Raw genomic sequence first — 14,282 nt, forward strand, 5'->3', positions numbered from 1 at the left:
GTGAAGGAGTGATATGTGAGGGTCACGTCCGTTACAAAGGCACCATTCGATATCAAGGTATGTGATACTGCCCGATACTGCCTGTCCATTGACAGTGCCTCAAAGCAAAGGTTGTAGTTGTTCATGGTGACGACTGGTGCTCTGTGATTCGAGACTCAGTGAGCCATGAACTTCATTACCTGATTTGACGTGTAAAGCGAATGTCAGGATATGATGATTGGACGCCGTATACAGTGCAAGACCTTCCACGTCGGATTTAGTGGGCGTTTGATATTGTCAAGACGAGCATGGTGAGGATGCCTGACTCTGGTGTTATCAAGGTTCTCATAACTTTTCCCTGGGTCTACAAGAAAAATTGAAACGGTTCAGCGAGTATATCATCCGACTCTCTGCCAGAGCAGAGGTCGAAGATGGCCCTCTACCCGGAAATCAGAAATTGCGGCCTTCCTGCGTGTCTGTTATCGAAGGTGCTCGGAATGCCAGAACCAAAGGTCTCACCCTCAGCGCCGTTTCTGGAGATATGACCATCAACGATTCGAGCCGCCGGACGACGAACTATGACCCGCTGAATACCACGAATCGGTCGTATAACAACGTGCATAAGAATCATTCAGCAAACGACTTCTGCACACGTCAGTTTTTCGTAATTCTTGAACCCCGACTGAGATTTGAATGCCTATTTCGTGATGTATATAGGCACTTCGAGGAACCTTCACGCGGGCACGGTCAACGACTTTGACTATCAGCGTCAGTGATCTCGACCTCCGACGCCCTTTGCCCGTTCCGGTCCGCCCGCTGGGTTTCCTTATCGACCGCAACCACAGAATTACGGCTACCCATATCAGGGACCAACTGCCGCATACCCCCCCCCCCGAGAGGTTTCCTTCCCGGCCGTCCTCAATGTCAAAGTAGCACTCACTACGCAGCTCCTCAGGAGGAGGGGTCCCATGATGATCTGAACGAGGACGATGAAGATGAGGGGCTTAACCCCCGTGGGCTGGCCCCCTTGTCTGCTGGCGGAGGTGCTGAGTGCTATCAGTGCGGCAAAGTCGGGGACGGTGCCCTGAGTCGACTGGGAGGGGTGGAGGAGGAGGGGGAGGAGGCGTATACTAAGGTAGAGGCCATTATGGAGCGTTTGGTGGTGGTGCACAGAAGACTTGGTATGCTCTCCTCGTTTTAAGCTATCTAGTAGAGATGAATGCTGATTCAGGACAATATAGGCTATGCTTGCGGTGGTGTAGGCCACTGTTCGCGCGACTGTTTCCAGGGATTTAAGTGCTACAACTGCTCTGGCGTCGTGAGTTCCTTGTGTGTTCTCAGTTTTGTAGGAGAGGCAGTTGATGAAGTTGTGTTATTAGGGACACATCAGCAGGGATTGCCCCCATGACAGAAGCGGGCTTGTTATACTCGCGGGTCAGAATGGTGAGCTTGCTTGCCTTATCGCCTTTGACCTTTGCTGATTGACCCGATGCCAGCCACATCTCCCGTAACTGCCCTGCCAGTGGGACAGAGGCCATCTGATTGTAAAGACGTGCCATGATTGACCTGACATTTCGTACTGTACTGATGTCAATTTTCCCTCTATCCAATTCTCTCGGCTTGTCTGGTCTACGTGCCTTTTCTTCTTCCTTCCTTGCGTGTTCTCTCATTGCAAAAGAATTTGTGTACGAACTACAAAACAAAAGCGCTGAGCGTTATCTTTCAAAAGGGATCTATCGATTAATGAAAACGGTGTTTGGAGCTTGGTATTGTTCCATGATTCACTAGCTTTCAAGAAGTTTTGCGCATTGAATGCCAGTACTGCCTTCAACTCAAGAAGGTCTTTGCGCACAGCCCATGCGATCACTTGGGGAATCAGAGTCGTCGGACGACGGAGGGAAAAGTGTGCTTTTTTTAAAATAAAAAAAAGAGGAATATTCGGTGTAAATATACTGAACACTGCAAAGATAAATTAGCACAAGTAACAATGGATGATAGAAAGTGCTTTCAATTGGGTCGATCGACTCCAGAATGTCCGTCAACACCGCCATTGTGACTTGAGAAAGAGAAAAAAAGAAAGAAAAATTATGTTCAGATCCTACAAATTGATGGCCTTAAAAAAACCGTCTTGCACCAAAATATTTGACAAAAAAGCGATCAACAGAACCAAGCTTCAAATCACCAATCTTCCAGACCCTGCGTCTCAAAGTTAATGGAGTCAGACTGAGGATGAGAGTTGCTAGTTGCTCGGAAGCCTCAGATGCAAGGGGCCTCTCATCCGGGTTGGCCTTACTCATGGTTTCCCCAATGACATTAAACAGCTCAAGGCCCTCATATTCCTAAATCATCATTCAGATATCACGTCACAAAGCAAGCACAGCGGAAATCGCACAGAAATTATTTTGAGGATAACTTTCCCTAGCTGGTAGATATCAGCCTTGAAAGGATCATATGGAATTTCAGGGGTCGACATTTCGGGCACTAAACGATCCTGGCCAATTTGCCCGATCTCGTGGCAATTATTCTTGGAGGAATAGCGAAGGGATAAATCAAAGTCGATGAAAAAATACTTAACCGGTCTGACCGACCAGCGATCGCGCCAAATGATTGGGCGGACGCCGTCAACAGTTCGCCAGTCCCCAAAATGAAAACCAGCTGGTATCACCCGAGAGGTTTCCATTATGGGATTGAACCAACATGCATCACTAGGAAGGGCATGAGCAAATGGGAGGTTTGAGGAAGTAAAAGTATCACACCGATATGCAATGTTATGTTCATGCATAAGCTCGCTGCCCTGATAAAGCAGGATTGTAACTGTACCTCATGGAAAATTGCGCCTAACTCTACCTTCAGCCATTGCTGAAACATTTCGGCAACTTCTCCTGCACGTCGGAACGGGAGTTCGTCAAAGCCAAGAAGCATAGGCATGACCATCAAGGCAATTTCATCAGTGTCTGGGAGGAGTAAGACGTCCAGTATCGGTATAGCGCAATTCCTAGGATCCTTGCGCAAGGCCTCCGATGACAGGTACAACGCAATTGGGATCTCTTCTTTCCAAGTGGCGAATTCCTCGATGACAACCCTAGTACCATCGTGAATTCCGACTGCGTCCATTATTCTGCAGGTCTGACAAACATAAGTCGATACACCTAGATCGGGTAGATAGAACCGAAGGAACGTACCCAGCTCGTAGGGCATCCTCAGGCTTCCGATAAAAGAGGTCATCAAATAGTATGAACTTTTCCGCCCCGTTCAAGATGGCACCCAATCTGGGTCATATCGCGGTCGTGAACGGTACCCACGTGAGAGGAGAAAAGCCTGCCGCTTCACCCATACCTCTTCGCGGCCATTTCTCAGCCAAGCTTTCATTTGGTTGATGTCAACTTGCGATCACGAAGGTGAAAGTCTTCACCCCAAACCAAAAACTAACAAATAATCGCATTCCCTGGCACCAGCGTCTGCATCACGGATGCGTTGTTGAGCCGGAAGAATTCTTGTGAGGTACCTTTTGGGTGTCTTGCTTGCCCTCCTGGGCCGGCCTCTCGGCGGTTGGGTCCATGTTCAAGCGCAAAACAACGAGTTATTTTACGACCTATGAATACCTTGTCGAAGGCAATATCCAACGTGGTTCGCCCCACTTTAGCAGACAAAGGAGGGTGTTTTTTTTAAAGCACTGTCCCAACAAGACTCGGCATCCTGGTCTCTGGCTGGACAAGCACTGGATCTTGATGTGCAATTCTGGTGGAGATCGGGGCGAAGATGTTGAAAAATACCTGGCTTGCCTGCTTCACAGTTTGCTTTCACTTCGCATTTCGAAAAAACGGATAAGTGCCCGGCGAAACAATTCGTGGAAAGCCTGGACGGAGCTCAGAAATTTATTTTGCGCCGTACTTAGCCCAAGTCGAGCCATTGCAGAAATCGGAGGACATCACCCCTCTCAAAGGCCGCCTGGTCAACGCCTTCCGTTTAGACATCCAGGCCTCTGGATAGGCCACGCCTAGTCTCCGATCTGTTTTGGTTCACTGTACCGGTGGATGACCTCGAGAGACCGGTCGTCAACAGTGTTAAAACACGGCACCAGCAATCCAGCAGTTTTTTCGTTGGAGGCGTATCTTGAAAATACTTAGTGTCTTCACAACGCCGGATCCAGTTGTACAAGAGTTGTAGTACAGAAATTGCCCTTCCATATTTCGTGATCACAGGTGAGCGTCGCTTTCAAAATGTTGTGGTGAATGTTTTGAGACAAATAACATAAGAACGTGCATATTTGTTGCAGTTGCGTCATCTCACACAATTCATCTCAGCATAACCTTGGCATAACCAGCGCCCTTCAGATGATTACAATTCGCTGCTTCCTATTCTCATCATGTCGGACTCTACGATAGCCTCCGACTTCTCAAGCATCCCAATTCTCGACTATTCTCTACTTGACTCACCATCTCAACGACCCAAGTTCATCGCGCAACTTCAACACGCCCTCATCAACGTCGGCTTTCTCTACCTCTCAAATCACCCCGTATCAACAACCGACATCGATTCTCTAACCCAATACATCCCGAAACTCTTTGCGTTGCCTCAAGAAGCCAAGGACAAAATTCGAATGGCGAATTCGGAGCATTTTCTGGGGTATTCGAGGTTAGGGGCCGAGTTGACGAAGGGGAAAGTGGATCAGAGGGAACAATTCGATTTTGCGACGAGGCATGTTTGTAGGTGGAAGGAGGGAGATCCGGAGTATTATCGTCTTTGGGGCCCTTCGCAGGTGTGTATGTTTCGTTATCACTTTCGAATGAGTCTTTTGTTCACTCCGCGCGACCCAGTGGCCTGATGAAGACCTAATTCCGGGATTTAGGGATACTATGGAACGTTACCTGGACCAGGTTCAAGACCTCAGCTACAAGCTTAGTTCCTTACTCGCAGAGGCGTTCGGTCTCCCTCCGAACGGGCTTGCGCACTTCTATGACACCGACGAGCTAATGCAACATCGGTCGAAGATTGTACGGTATCCCGTGGTCAACGAAGGTGATGACGACCAGGGCGTGGGTCCCCATTACGATGGGGGATTCCTAACATTCGTTGAGTGTCTATTCGTCATTTCCCATTTGCACGCGGTATTTACCATGGACGCTATTTTAGCTCTTACAAGCGTCGCCACACCGTGGCCTACAAGTCCAGAATCTTTCAGGACAGTGGATTGACGCACCGCCCATACCGGGCACTTTCGTTGTCAACATCGGAAAAGGTAGTTTCTCCTCTACCTTGCAACTGCCTCTCGACACACTGACTATCATTTCTTGTATCAGCGTTGGAATTCGTAACACGAGGATTGGCTCGCGCAACGTCCCATCGTGTTATTTCGCCTAAAGGGTTGACAACACCTCGATATTCGGTGCCCTTCTTTCAGAGCATTGGCTTGGGTGTGCAACTTGCGAACGAGGTGCTCGATTGTAAGATATCTTTTTCTTACAATCTTTCCTTTCGAGTGATATCGATTGACGAACGCTACAGTCCCTCCGGAAATTTTGAAACTTCGGGACCAAAGGGGCAAGGTAGCCGCGACTGACTGTAAGACTCCCTGTTTCGCGCCTGAAGGTTTAGAACACATGGTCACATCCCTTTCCAGCCGTCAATTTCTCCGAGTTCGACAAAGAACCGTCGGGCAAAGTCAGCCTCATTGGACGTATAAAGTTTGTGTCTGAATCATCATGTCAATTAGCTGTATACTAAACGGTATGTTTTATTTCACTAGGAGCCATCCGGATGTTGGAGAGCGACATTATCCGGAATTGTTCAAACAAATCTTTCCTCAAGGTTTCACAGGCAAAGGGAGTGCATACTAAATTCACTAGCATATTTTGCTATTTGATTTAAATCGTCCATGTATTGCGGTATCTGTCATAAGTAGCTTATATGTATAATAAGCAAGTAAGTCTGGAGAAAACCGTCAGGGAAGATGAGGTTGGATACGTTAAGTGGGTTGACCGGATTGTGTGCAGGTGGGCGTCGAGTTGGCTTTGGGCTGCTGTTCGAGTAGTCATGATCAATATCCAGGTCCAGCGCTTGCATAGACCAAAGTAACTCCGTTATTGCTTCGTTTCCTACGCAGAATACAGGTAGAACGTTCCCGCCGAACATGACGCCACCCGAGCTGGGTGAAGTCAACAAGCAGTCCTCGAGTAATTCGGTAAAGCCTGATGACTGCGCATCGCGATCCTATGCAGCATTCTACAACCGGATAGTGAATGTAAAACGCTATGAATGACGTCGGTGATTCTGGTGCAGAGCGGAGAGGGTCATGAGTAAGGAGCATGAATGTCATTTTAGGAGATGGAAAGGCAGGGTATGAGGAGGGACATTGCGACCACATCTTCCATTGTCGGTTACTGTCAACACTGGCACCAAGGACCGCGATCGTTGTAGCCGGTATCGGCTCTGGCAGGCATTTCGGGATCTTGACCAGGGAAAGCTTGATCGACGTCGAAATGTGACCACCAAGAAGCCAGCACGACTTGTGCAGGGAAAATCAGCCAACCCCGCCACCACCCATGTGGGGTATCAGGAGATCTTATTATCAGCATCCATGATAGCAAACCCCGTCACACCCGCCGCCAACGCAAAGCACAAAACCATCCCCAATGCAATGAAGCAGCGCCTGGCCCACATGACCTCCACCACCCGCACATGAGCCATGAACGCCGCTTTCTCCGCCTCCGTTCGTTGTTGTCCCTCCAACCATGGATGTCGGTAGGGATACGGATACCACTTGCTGGGGCATTGGACCACAACGAAAGAGGCGCCCAAGATCCACATGGGCGGACAACCTGTGCAGAGCTGAGTGAGTAAGACGGAGGCGGGGAAGCAGAAGAAACGAACAGAAACCAATTTTGAATAAGATCATGGGAAGTGTCCTGGGTTCGTGACCTCCGAATCTTGGAGGAGAGGGTCTCGAGGTGTAAGCCGGCAGCCTCTCGCTAACGTTCCGATATAGTGGAAGATCGGAGTCGTCCCCTTGAGTGCATGAGATCGCAGGGGGATGCAGACTGGCAGCGTCTTCCGTAGTTGCAGAGGCACTTCCATTCTCAAGTGCACTGTAGTCGGGAATTGCCAAATGTGCTGGTGGGGGCTCTATTGCAACGGCAGCAGTGGTTGCGTTTGTTGACGCCCGTTGACCGTCTTTTGGAACGGCGTACAGTGGTAGTGGAGGGTACATAGCCGGCGCTGCACCTATGAGGGGGTGAGCTGAGAATGGTGTCCATCCAACTGCAAGATAGAACACACCAAGTGGAATTGAACGTCAAGATCGCAGGTCTTGGATACCAATATATCAATGCCTGTCGAGGTCATGGGGCGGCGGACATGACAAGGAGGAGAGTCTAGGTTATGTCGAGACTTTACTAAGAATGTCTTGAAATTCACTCTCAAGGTCCAGCCATGGAGGTTAGCTTGGCGGGCGACTGACAAGAATAGATTTCCTGATTTAGCACGTATCCCAACACGAACGTGCGTCATCATGTGCACAAGTGACACCTTGCGCGATCGCATTTCCGCACACATACAGGCAACGGGATGGAGCGAGGGTGACGGGAAGGGAGAAAATTTATGAAACCTTCTCCTCGTTCGTCCTTCGCATCTGAAGCTGCCGTCGTGTTGTGCGTGCTCGAGGAAACGGAGGTTCAAGTGGTGGAGGAAATGGAATGCGCGAAGAAATCTGAAGAGTGTGCTTCTTCTAGGGTCAAGGACATGGCACATGATACCTATTCGTCGTCATCGTATCCCTTGGGACCGTATCCGAATATTGACGTGGCACAGGGAGAATATGGAGGCATACGATCGCTATTTGAGACTGTGCACACTGGTGCCCGTCATAGTACTATGATAAATTGGATGAGACTGGTAGACGCACTTCAAATGGCTTCAGTTGTGACTGTGTTGGCGCAGGCGCTGCCAGCTTCACCCAACAGCGTCGCGTAATTTCAACAACGGACGGTCATACACAACGGTACTGTTCAACTCTCATCTGGGTATCAGTAACTGAGTTCCTTGGTCGTGCTGAAGGAGAAAGATTCTAAATAAACTATAGATGACTTTGACGTACTTGCTTACCTCGATAATTCCGGACCTATCCCGTATTGAGGAGAAAACTTGGAGAAAACTTGAAGGAGGAGTTGAAGTTGAAGTTTGGTATGAACGTCGGAGTTTGAAAGTAACAGGCGTTGAGAGAAAGGCTCGACACCAACTCGACAACAACTACGTACATATTTTCAGAATCTGTCAAGAAAAGGTTTGGAGAAGGTCTTAGTAAAAGAAAGTCCTAGTTATATAAGCCCACCGCGAGGGTCGAACTCGCAGCCTTCAGATTTACAATTGTAAAAGTCTGACGCTCTATCCGATTGAGCTAGGCGGGCAGTAAAGTATCTTTGCCAAACTGCCAGAGATTGATGTCAGGAGTTTGTTGATCTCTTATTGCCGACGCCCCTAATCATAGCTTTGATCAATTTCTTTTTCATGCACAGTAGCTGCGGTATTCGCCAGAGCATTGGGAGTTGTGATTGAATATAAAACAGTCCGTCAAACGTTGTACTTCTTGACGAAAATTCGGAGTGGGTCAACTCAACAAAACGAACACACATCAGCAACCATCGTCATATCTCCGTCTCAAGTCTCGATCCTTAGCGCAAGAGCCCAAAGACACGAACCTTTCGGATGCATTGCATTTGAAATTCGTCTTTTCAGCATGACTCTCGTAGAAAGAAAGAGTGGTCCAAGCTGATGATTAAGAGGGTCCTTCCATAGACCTGTTCCTGCACTCTGCACAAACGATATTGCAGACGTCATTGTGGGTCCGTAAAAGACTGTAAAAGGTACAGAGAATCCATATTCGAACCCAGTTTCATCCCAGCGACGAGCGGAAGTATTTTCAAAAATTCTGTAATCTCCGTCACATTGCATGAGGCGTTGGTGAGGCGATATCGACGTAGTTCTACCTCACATAGATCAGGTCAGCCGACTCTGAGGGGAGGGTTTTTCATGCCCTCTGATGCGCCGAGAACGGACGGGTCAGAATTGATAAATGGGATATGAAATTCGGGGTATGACTGTTTGAAGATACAGTGGCAAAAAAAAAGCAGTCTGTGTTAATCGTGCGATCGCGGGAACACCCATCAGCCCAAAATCGCTCTTATTTCTTCGTCCTGGAAGGAAAGGAAAGGAATTAACGGGTGTCATTGAACGGGGGGGAATATCTACCTTTCGGAGGCGGGCCGCATCGCAAAATTTCTCAAGATCGCGTAGCAGCTCCTTCACCTCGTCGGTTGATGGGTTAGGCGATACTTTCAAGGTTTCGTAACGTGTGCACAATCTAGCAAATGATACCGTCAGTGGGGGGACTAGTGCAAGAAAAATTGCTCTAGGGGCGTACTGTGCATATCGTCCTTCATACTCGTCGTCTCTTGTATATTCTCGTAATCGATCCATGTGGCTACTGGTCTCCACTAAGACCCTCGTAACGTCAACTTCGAGGATGTTGGATGCTGAACGACCAAGAGAGGGTACGAATTTGCGAATGGCTTCCATGGTTGCTGGTGTGCAGAGGTGAGAAATCGTGGGGGTGCTTGTAGAGAATACAACAAGAGTCAAGCCTTTTTAACGAGTTCTGTGCACGGCCATCCTAATCCGGACGCAAATGTCAAAAGTTTGAGTGACCAGCATCAGTCAGCCAGGAGCCTTTTGAAAAGAATTCTCACGAAGAACAACAAAAGGAGTGCGTGCGAGACGGAAGAGCCCGCTGGTGCGCTATTCACCGAAGTTGCGAGTCGGAAGAGCGTTTTCGCGTCTGAGTTATATAAACTGCTCGGAGAAGGGAAAATAATTCTGGGAGCCGACTCAAGCCGCTGAAAGTCCTTGAATAATCAATAGACCAAACCTCGAGAATTATCCTGCTCTGAATAAATGAGGGTGACCTTTCCGGCGAGCTCGGTGTCAAAGCAATTAAAGATGTGGGTCCATGTGGGTCCACGTAATTTTCAACCAAACAACCGTCACCCGCAAGGCATCCTTCAAGCTTTACAAAAAGCGACGACAACCGTGGCCGAAATGCGGAACAAGGGCATAACGAAACCAGTCGGATATTTGTTTCAAACACGAATTGGATCGTTCGCTACGATCGGGCATCAGCACCAGAGCCTGCGGTGAAGTCATGGGAGCACGTTGACCAAACGTTGACAGAAGTCTGTTTCGCCAAGTATGAAACTCCATTTCTACAGGGATACCGCGCGAGAACCCACTTGATTTGAACAGGGAATCGAGGAATTGACTTATCGGAGCGGGAAGCGCTTCCTACGGTCGTCGATGACGAGCGTTGCAAGCAGACGCCCTCCCCCGCAAGTAAGGATTCTTTGCAGGTGTCCGCTGCCCAAGATTGTTCGTTAAACCCATCTTTGCCTTTCAAGAGGAACCCGGGCGCTGCATAAAAGCAATTTGTAGCCGGATATCGAGTCACCAACATAGCAAGGGCGTAGGCTAGACATATGTTGGGCCGTTCCCCGGAGGCGAGTTACGTTCCTAGAATCCCGGTAAAACGATTTGTGTATTTGCTGATGCCAATGCTCGTTGCATTACGCAGGTCAAACGATGGATTGCCAGAGATTGTACGACTTGTATAACCGATCACCAGAGCTGGCATCGTGTTTGCGGAAGTACACCTTCCAATGAATGAGCGCATCATGTCCTTCCGGCTGAGGAACCCTTGAAGACGCAGGTGTGGCCCAGGACTGCTTCCTACGGTTGGCATCCTTCAGATTTGAAGGATCCATTCTGTTGAACGGATCCAGCGCCACCGTTTTCAAATTGCTGCTGCAGGGGACTCCACGAGGGATTCGTATCGACCCTTTCGTTCCAACGCTTCCGCGAATAATTTCATGTCTCAGTAGTCATGTGCGCGTGAATACACCTCAATCCCTGATTGACAGTCGTCGCAGGCAACTACTGCCCGTTTACAGAAACGGGGACGACAAGACAACGAAGGCCTCCTGATCCTGGAGAGGAGGGCAATGGACAGTAGAAACTTTCTTCGTGCATATGTCTCAAAGATCCCTCGCGTCTTTAGGATAAGACCGATCCAGATTCCTTGACCTACCGCTCTTGAAGCTTGAAGACTGGAGTGGGATATGGGGTCCGGATTTCTGCGCTGCCTTGAACCAATGTTTCTAGTGGTTGAAAGGGGGATTTGGCATCGAGTTGAGTGAGGGAAGGGCTCGTGATTGTTGTTGTACCAATCAGATTTGGAGAACAAAGGAGGACTTGGAAATTGCCTCCGCATTGAGTGGCAAAACGCGCTACCCGGTGCGACTTTCTAAAGTCAGCAATTACCGAGTTGCGTTGCTCACTTGACTTTGGAAGTCGGAATGGGAGACTTGCCGGAGCCAGTTTCTTTTGGGGCTGGTAGCATTTTCTGAAGACTGAGCGTATCATGATTCAGGTATGTACAATCGGCTCTTTTGTCGCCTTCGATACCCTGACTTTCGCTGATCGTCTTTAGTGGTTCTACCGCTCCCCCATCCCGTCCTAGTAGTTCAGCTCGACCGGGAACGTGCAGAGTTGGCGAAAGTATGTGCTGCAAAGAAGACCATAACCGATGAAATGCAGCACTTGAGGTTGGGCTCGAAACGCTTTCTCAAGCGTTGTTTGAGGAGGTGCGCAGTTCAGCAATGTATTTCATTCTTCCCTTTCACATCTCTCGCAGGCGAACAAAATGGCTGCGACGGAACTTATGAAGCGGGCGGAGACGGAAGAAAAGCTCAAAGAACTCTGGCACCCAAGGGGATGGATGCAACGGCTGATAAGGTTGGTATCGGAGTGTAGGTTGCGAATCTCCCTCGTCAAGCGAGGATGGGGATGTAGAGAGGGGGACGGTGGCCGATATAGGTTCAGGATAGGGCGTGTTGACGGGGTAAAGGAGGGAGGGATGGATAATTTAGATCAAGGGACTCTGGCCTCGACTTAACGGCGATTTCAGACGATGAGCTTGTATGTGATCGTGGACAAGAAACGAGGTCTTCTCCTCTGGGGAAGCCAACCTTTTCGCCGTTCGGTGAACCGAAGAGTGGAGTTCACCCCTTCAGTCACGCGAAAGGCACTGCTTGGTACCTCCTTCTCTTCTCAAGATCTCATGGTCCATCCCAACTTCTGACTCTGCCCCGGCACTACTTACAGTAACTCTGTCTTTCATTGTTCAATTTTATGCTCAAATTTACTGCTCCACCATCCATTCACCGTTTTCTTACAGTCCTCAGAATGACATTACTCGACTGTACAACTCTACATGCCTATGAGGCAATAGCCTATCCTTTTCATCCACTCTTCAATCTCAAACGCCGGCTCAGCCATATGTCCAATCCACCCCTTCCAACTCTCCATATCCCGGTCCTTCTGCGAGGCATATACCATGCCAAGATACTCGAACCACGGCGGATAAAACCCTGAGAACCCCCAATCAACGACCCATAGCACATGCTGATCGTCTAGCAGCAAGTTGCGCATGTTCAAATCGTTGTGCGTAAAAACCAACGAGGCAAATGCCGAGGTATCAAGGGGTTCGCAGTTGAGGGGAGGTGCCTGACCCAACGACGCACGGTGTTCAGCGTGGCCATGTTCTTGTCGAAAATAAGCCTCGAGGGCGGAGATTGTTGGGAATGGACCTCTCGGGTCAAAGCCGAACTGAAGGCCGTCGCACCAGAAGGGTTTCGGACCTGGCGGACCAGGAGTGTTGTTAGACGGAGGGTACTGAACGCGTTGAAGCTGACGGAGGTAAAGGCGCATTGTCAGAACGACTTTGAGCTTCCCAAAGAAAGACAACGAGGGCCAGGCGACCCGGAGCTGTTGGGCATTTTGCACGAAGTCCATGACTATCAGACCATCTCCTTCTGGGTTAAGATGTCTTATGATGCGTCTCTTTCGTGGGGTAACAATTGTGGTTTGCTTCCAGATGAGGTCCATGGCGAGTGCTTCAGAGATGGTAGATTCCCACCTGTGGCAGTGTTTCACGACTGTGTCTTCTGAAATCTGGACAATCTTGTCGTCTGTACTCTCGAGATATGGTGTAGAATCGAAAGCGCGGATATCTCCTCGTCCGTCCAGGTATCAGATTCTGGGCTCTGGCATCGCTGCATGAGTATTGTATACAAGGGCTGAGCTTGAGTGGTAGGTAACTTACTCGAATGGGGGGTGCTTGGCGAAGCAAGTGCCAGTAAAGCCAAAACGGGCCATCCAAGATGGTCAGAGCAGTGGCCATTAGATGGAAAGACAGGACGGACAAGAGTCGACACACACACACAGAAATGAAATACGACACACGTGATGAAGAACGACACACCGTCCAATGTTCAACACATTGATGGCAAATGTCGGTCACTTATTCAGGAATGTGTGTCGAATCTTATCCATACTATTTCGATAAATTCCGCCACAATGTTCCCTTTTTGGATTGAAAATCTGATGTGTGACGGCCAAATTAGATATTGAGTACATATACACCAAAAATTCTGTGGTTAAGTCGAAATCAGCCTCTCCATGCTCACGTAAAATTTGACATTATAAGTTTTATTCCTTACACTACTTACTATACATTAAGTTATACATAGATTCTAAGAGAGGGAGCAACATCGCGACCCCGGAATGTACCTACCAAGAATTCTCACCGTCGACAGCCTAGTTTCGGCACATCTGGGTGTCAACATGTGGTCTCCGCGGCCGTGGTCGAGTGAGACGCAGTGGTGGCCTCATCGGAGAGGGCGCTGGCGTTTTCGCTGTCATTCGGGGCTGTTTAGTGGGGAGGCGCGGGGTACGCACCTGGCTGTACGGTGCTGTATTGCCTGTTGGTTCGCCAAGTGGCGCTGGGTCCTCGTCGATGGGCCTCAGCACTGGATTCCGTCTGTTGGGGCATTTTCGTGAGCCGATTCCGTCAGCGTGGGTGGTTTATCCTGGGCGCTGAGTTGTTGCCGTGGGTAGTTGGGTGGTTTTGTGGGCGTTTTCACAGGCGGTTAGTCGTAGTCCACAGGTTGCGTTTGCGAGGGGAGTTGATTTGGGGGCGGACGTGGCGTGAGGTGGGAGGAGCGCCCGGCTTTGCCCTGCTGGGCATTCGCCAGGTAATGGGGGGTGGGTTGTTAGCAAATACGGGGCTGAACAGAGTCGGAACTCACCTGAAGGGGCCCGTAACCGTTCTCTCGGCCCTTGTCGGCCATAGCAGGGGTGCGAGGTGAGGAGGAAGAGAGCGTGGGGGGTGGTGGGGCACAGGCAAGCAAATGGTGGTC

The 14,282-nt window shown here is 49.4% G+C and overlaps 7 protein-coding genes across 7 annotated transcripts; 3 read left to right on the forward strand and 4 right to left on the reverse strand.

Annotated features, from left to right (window-relative positions):
- Positions 1 to 1,198: 1,198 nt before the first annotated feature.
- LACBIDRAFT_314345 (uncharacterized protein) lies at positions 1,199 to 1,540 on the forward strand (the record flags this gene model as incomplete). Its single annotated transcript, XM_001888886.1, has 3 exons — positions 1,199 to 1,297; positions 1,359 to 1,422; positions 1,476 to 1,540. The coding sequence occupies 3 exons, from the start codon at positions 1,199 to 1,201 to the stop codon at positions 1,538 to 1,540; spliced, it is 228 nt and encodes a 75-aa protein (XP_001888921.1).
- A 553-nt stretch (positions 1,541 to 2,093) lies between these two features.
- Positions 2,094 to 3,538, reverse strand: LACBIDRAFT_334177 (uncharacterized protein; the record flags this gene model as incomplete). Its single annotated transcript, XM_001888935.1, has 5 exons — positions 2,094 to 2,318; positions 2,372 to 2,773; positions 2,827 to 3,097; positions 3,162 to 3,184; positions 3,485 to 3,538. The coding sequence occupies 5 exons, from the start codon at positions 3,536 to 3,538 to the stop codon at positions 2,094 to 2,096; spliced, it is 975 nt and encodes a 324-aa protein (XP_001888970.1).
- An 807-nt stretch (positions 3,539 to 4,345) lies between these two features.
- Positions 4,346 to 5,816, forward strand: LACBIDRAFT_314347 (uncharacterized protein; the record flags this gene model as incomplete). Its single annotated transcript, XM_001888887.1, has 7 exons — positions 4,346 to 4,738; positions 4,797 to 5,066; positions 5,113 to 5,218; positions 5,280 to 5,423; positions 5,485 to 5,541; positions 5,600 to 5,663; positions 5,726 to 5,816. The coding sequence occupies 7 exons, from the start codon at positions 4,346 to 4,348 to the stop codon at positions 5,814 to 5,816; spliced, it is 1,125 nt and encodes a 374-aa protein (XP_001888922.1).
- On the reverse strand, positions 5,802 to 6,343 carry LACBIDRAFT_314348 (uncharacterized protein; the record flags this gene model as incomplete). The annotated part of the gene is made up of 1 exon (XM_001888936.1): positions 5,802 to 6,343. One exon carries the CDS (start codon positions 6,341 to 6,343, stop codon positions 6,017 to 6,019), a length of 327 nt encoding a protein of 108 aa, XP_001888971.1. The 3' UTR covers positions 5,802 to 6,016.
- Positions 6,344 to 6,531: 188 nt separating this feature from the next.
- LACBIDRAFT_314349 (uncharacterized protein) lies at positions 6,532 to 7,186 on the reverse strand (the record flags this gene model as incomplete). The annotated part of the gene is made up of 2 exons (XM_001888937.1): positions 6,532 to 6,797; positions 6,850 to 7,186. The coding sequence occupies 2 exons, from the start codon at positions 7,184 to 7,186 to the stop codon at positions 6,532 to 6,534; spliced, it is 603 nt and encodes a 200-aa protein (XP_001888972.1).
- Positions 7,187 to 12,291: 5,105 nt separating this feature from the next.
- Positions 12,292 to 13,264, reverse strand: LACBIDRAFT_334180 (uncharacterized protein; the record flags this gene model as incomplete). Its single annotated transcript, XM_001888938.1, has 2 exons — positions 12,292 to 13,059; positions 13,187 to 13,264. 2 exons carry the CDS (start codon positions 13,262 to 13,264, stop codon positions 12,292 to 12,294), a joined length of 846 nt encoding a protein of 281 aa, XP_001888973.1.
- Positions 13,265 to 13,551: 287 nt separating this feature from the next.
- Positions 13,552 to 14,081, forward strand: LACBIDRAFT_314351 (uncharacterized protein). The gene has a single exon (XM_001888888.1). It carries the CDS (start codon positions 13,648 to 13,650, stop codon positions 13,921 to 13,923), a length of 276 nt encoding a protein of 91 aa, XP_001888923.1. The 5' UTR covers positions 13,552 to 13,647; the 3' UTR covers positions 13,924 to 14,081.
- The last annotated feature ends 201 nt before the right edge of the window (positions 14,082 to 14,282 follow it).

The sequence above is a fragment of the Laccaria bicolor genome, genomic scaffold, assembly GCF_000143565.1.
Source record: "Laccaria bicolor S238N-H82 LACBIscaffold_60 genomic scaffold, whole genome shotgun sequence".
Lineage (NCBI taxonomy): Eukaryota > Fungi > Basidiomycota > Agaricomycetes > Agaricales > Hydnangiaceae > Laccaria > Laccaria bicolor.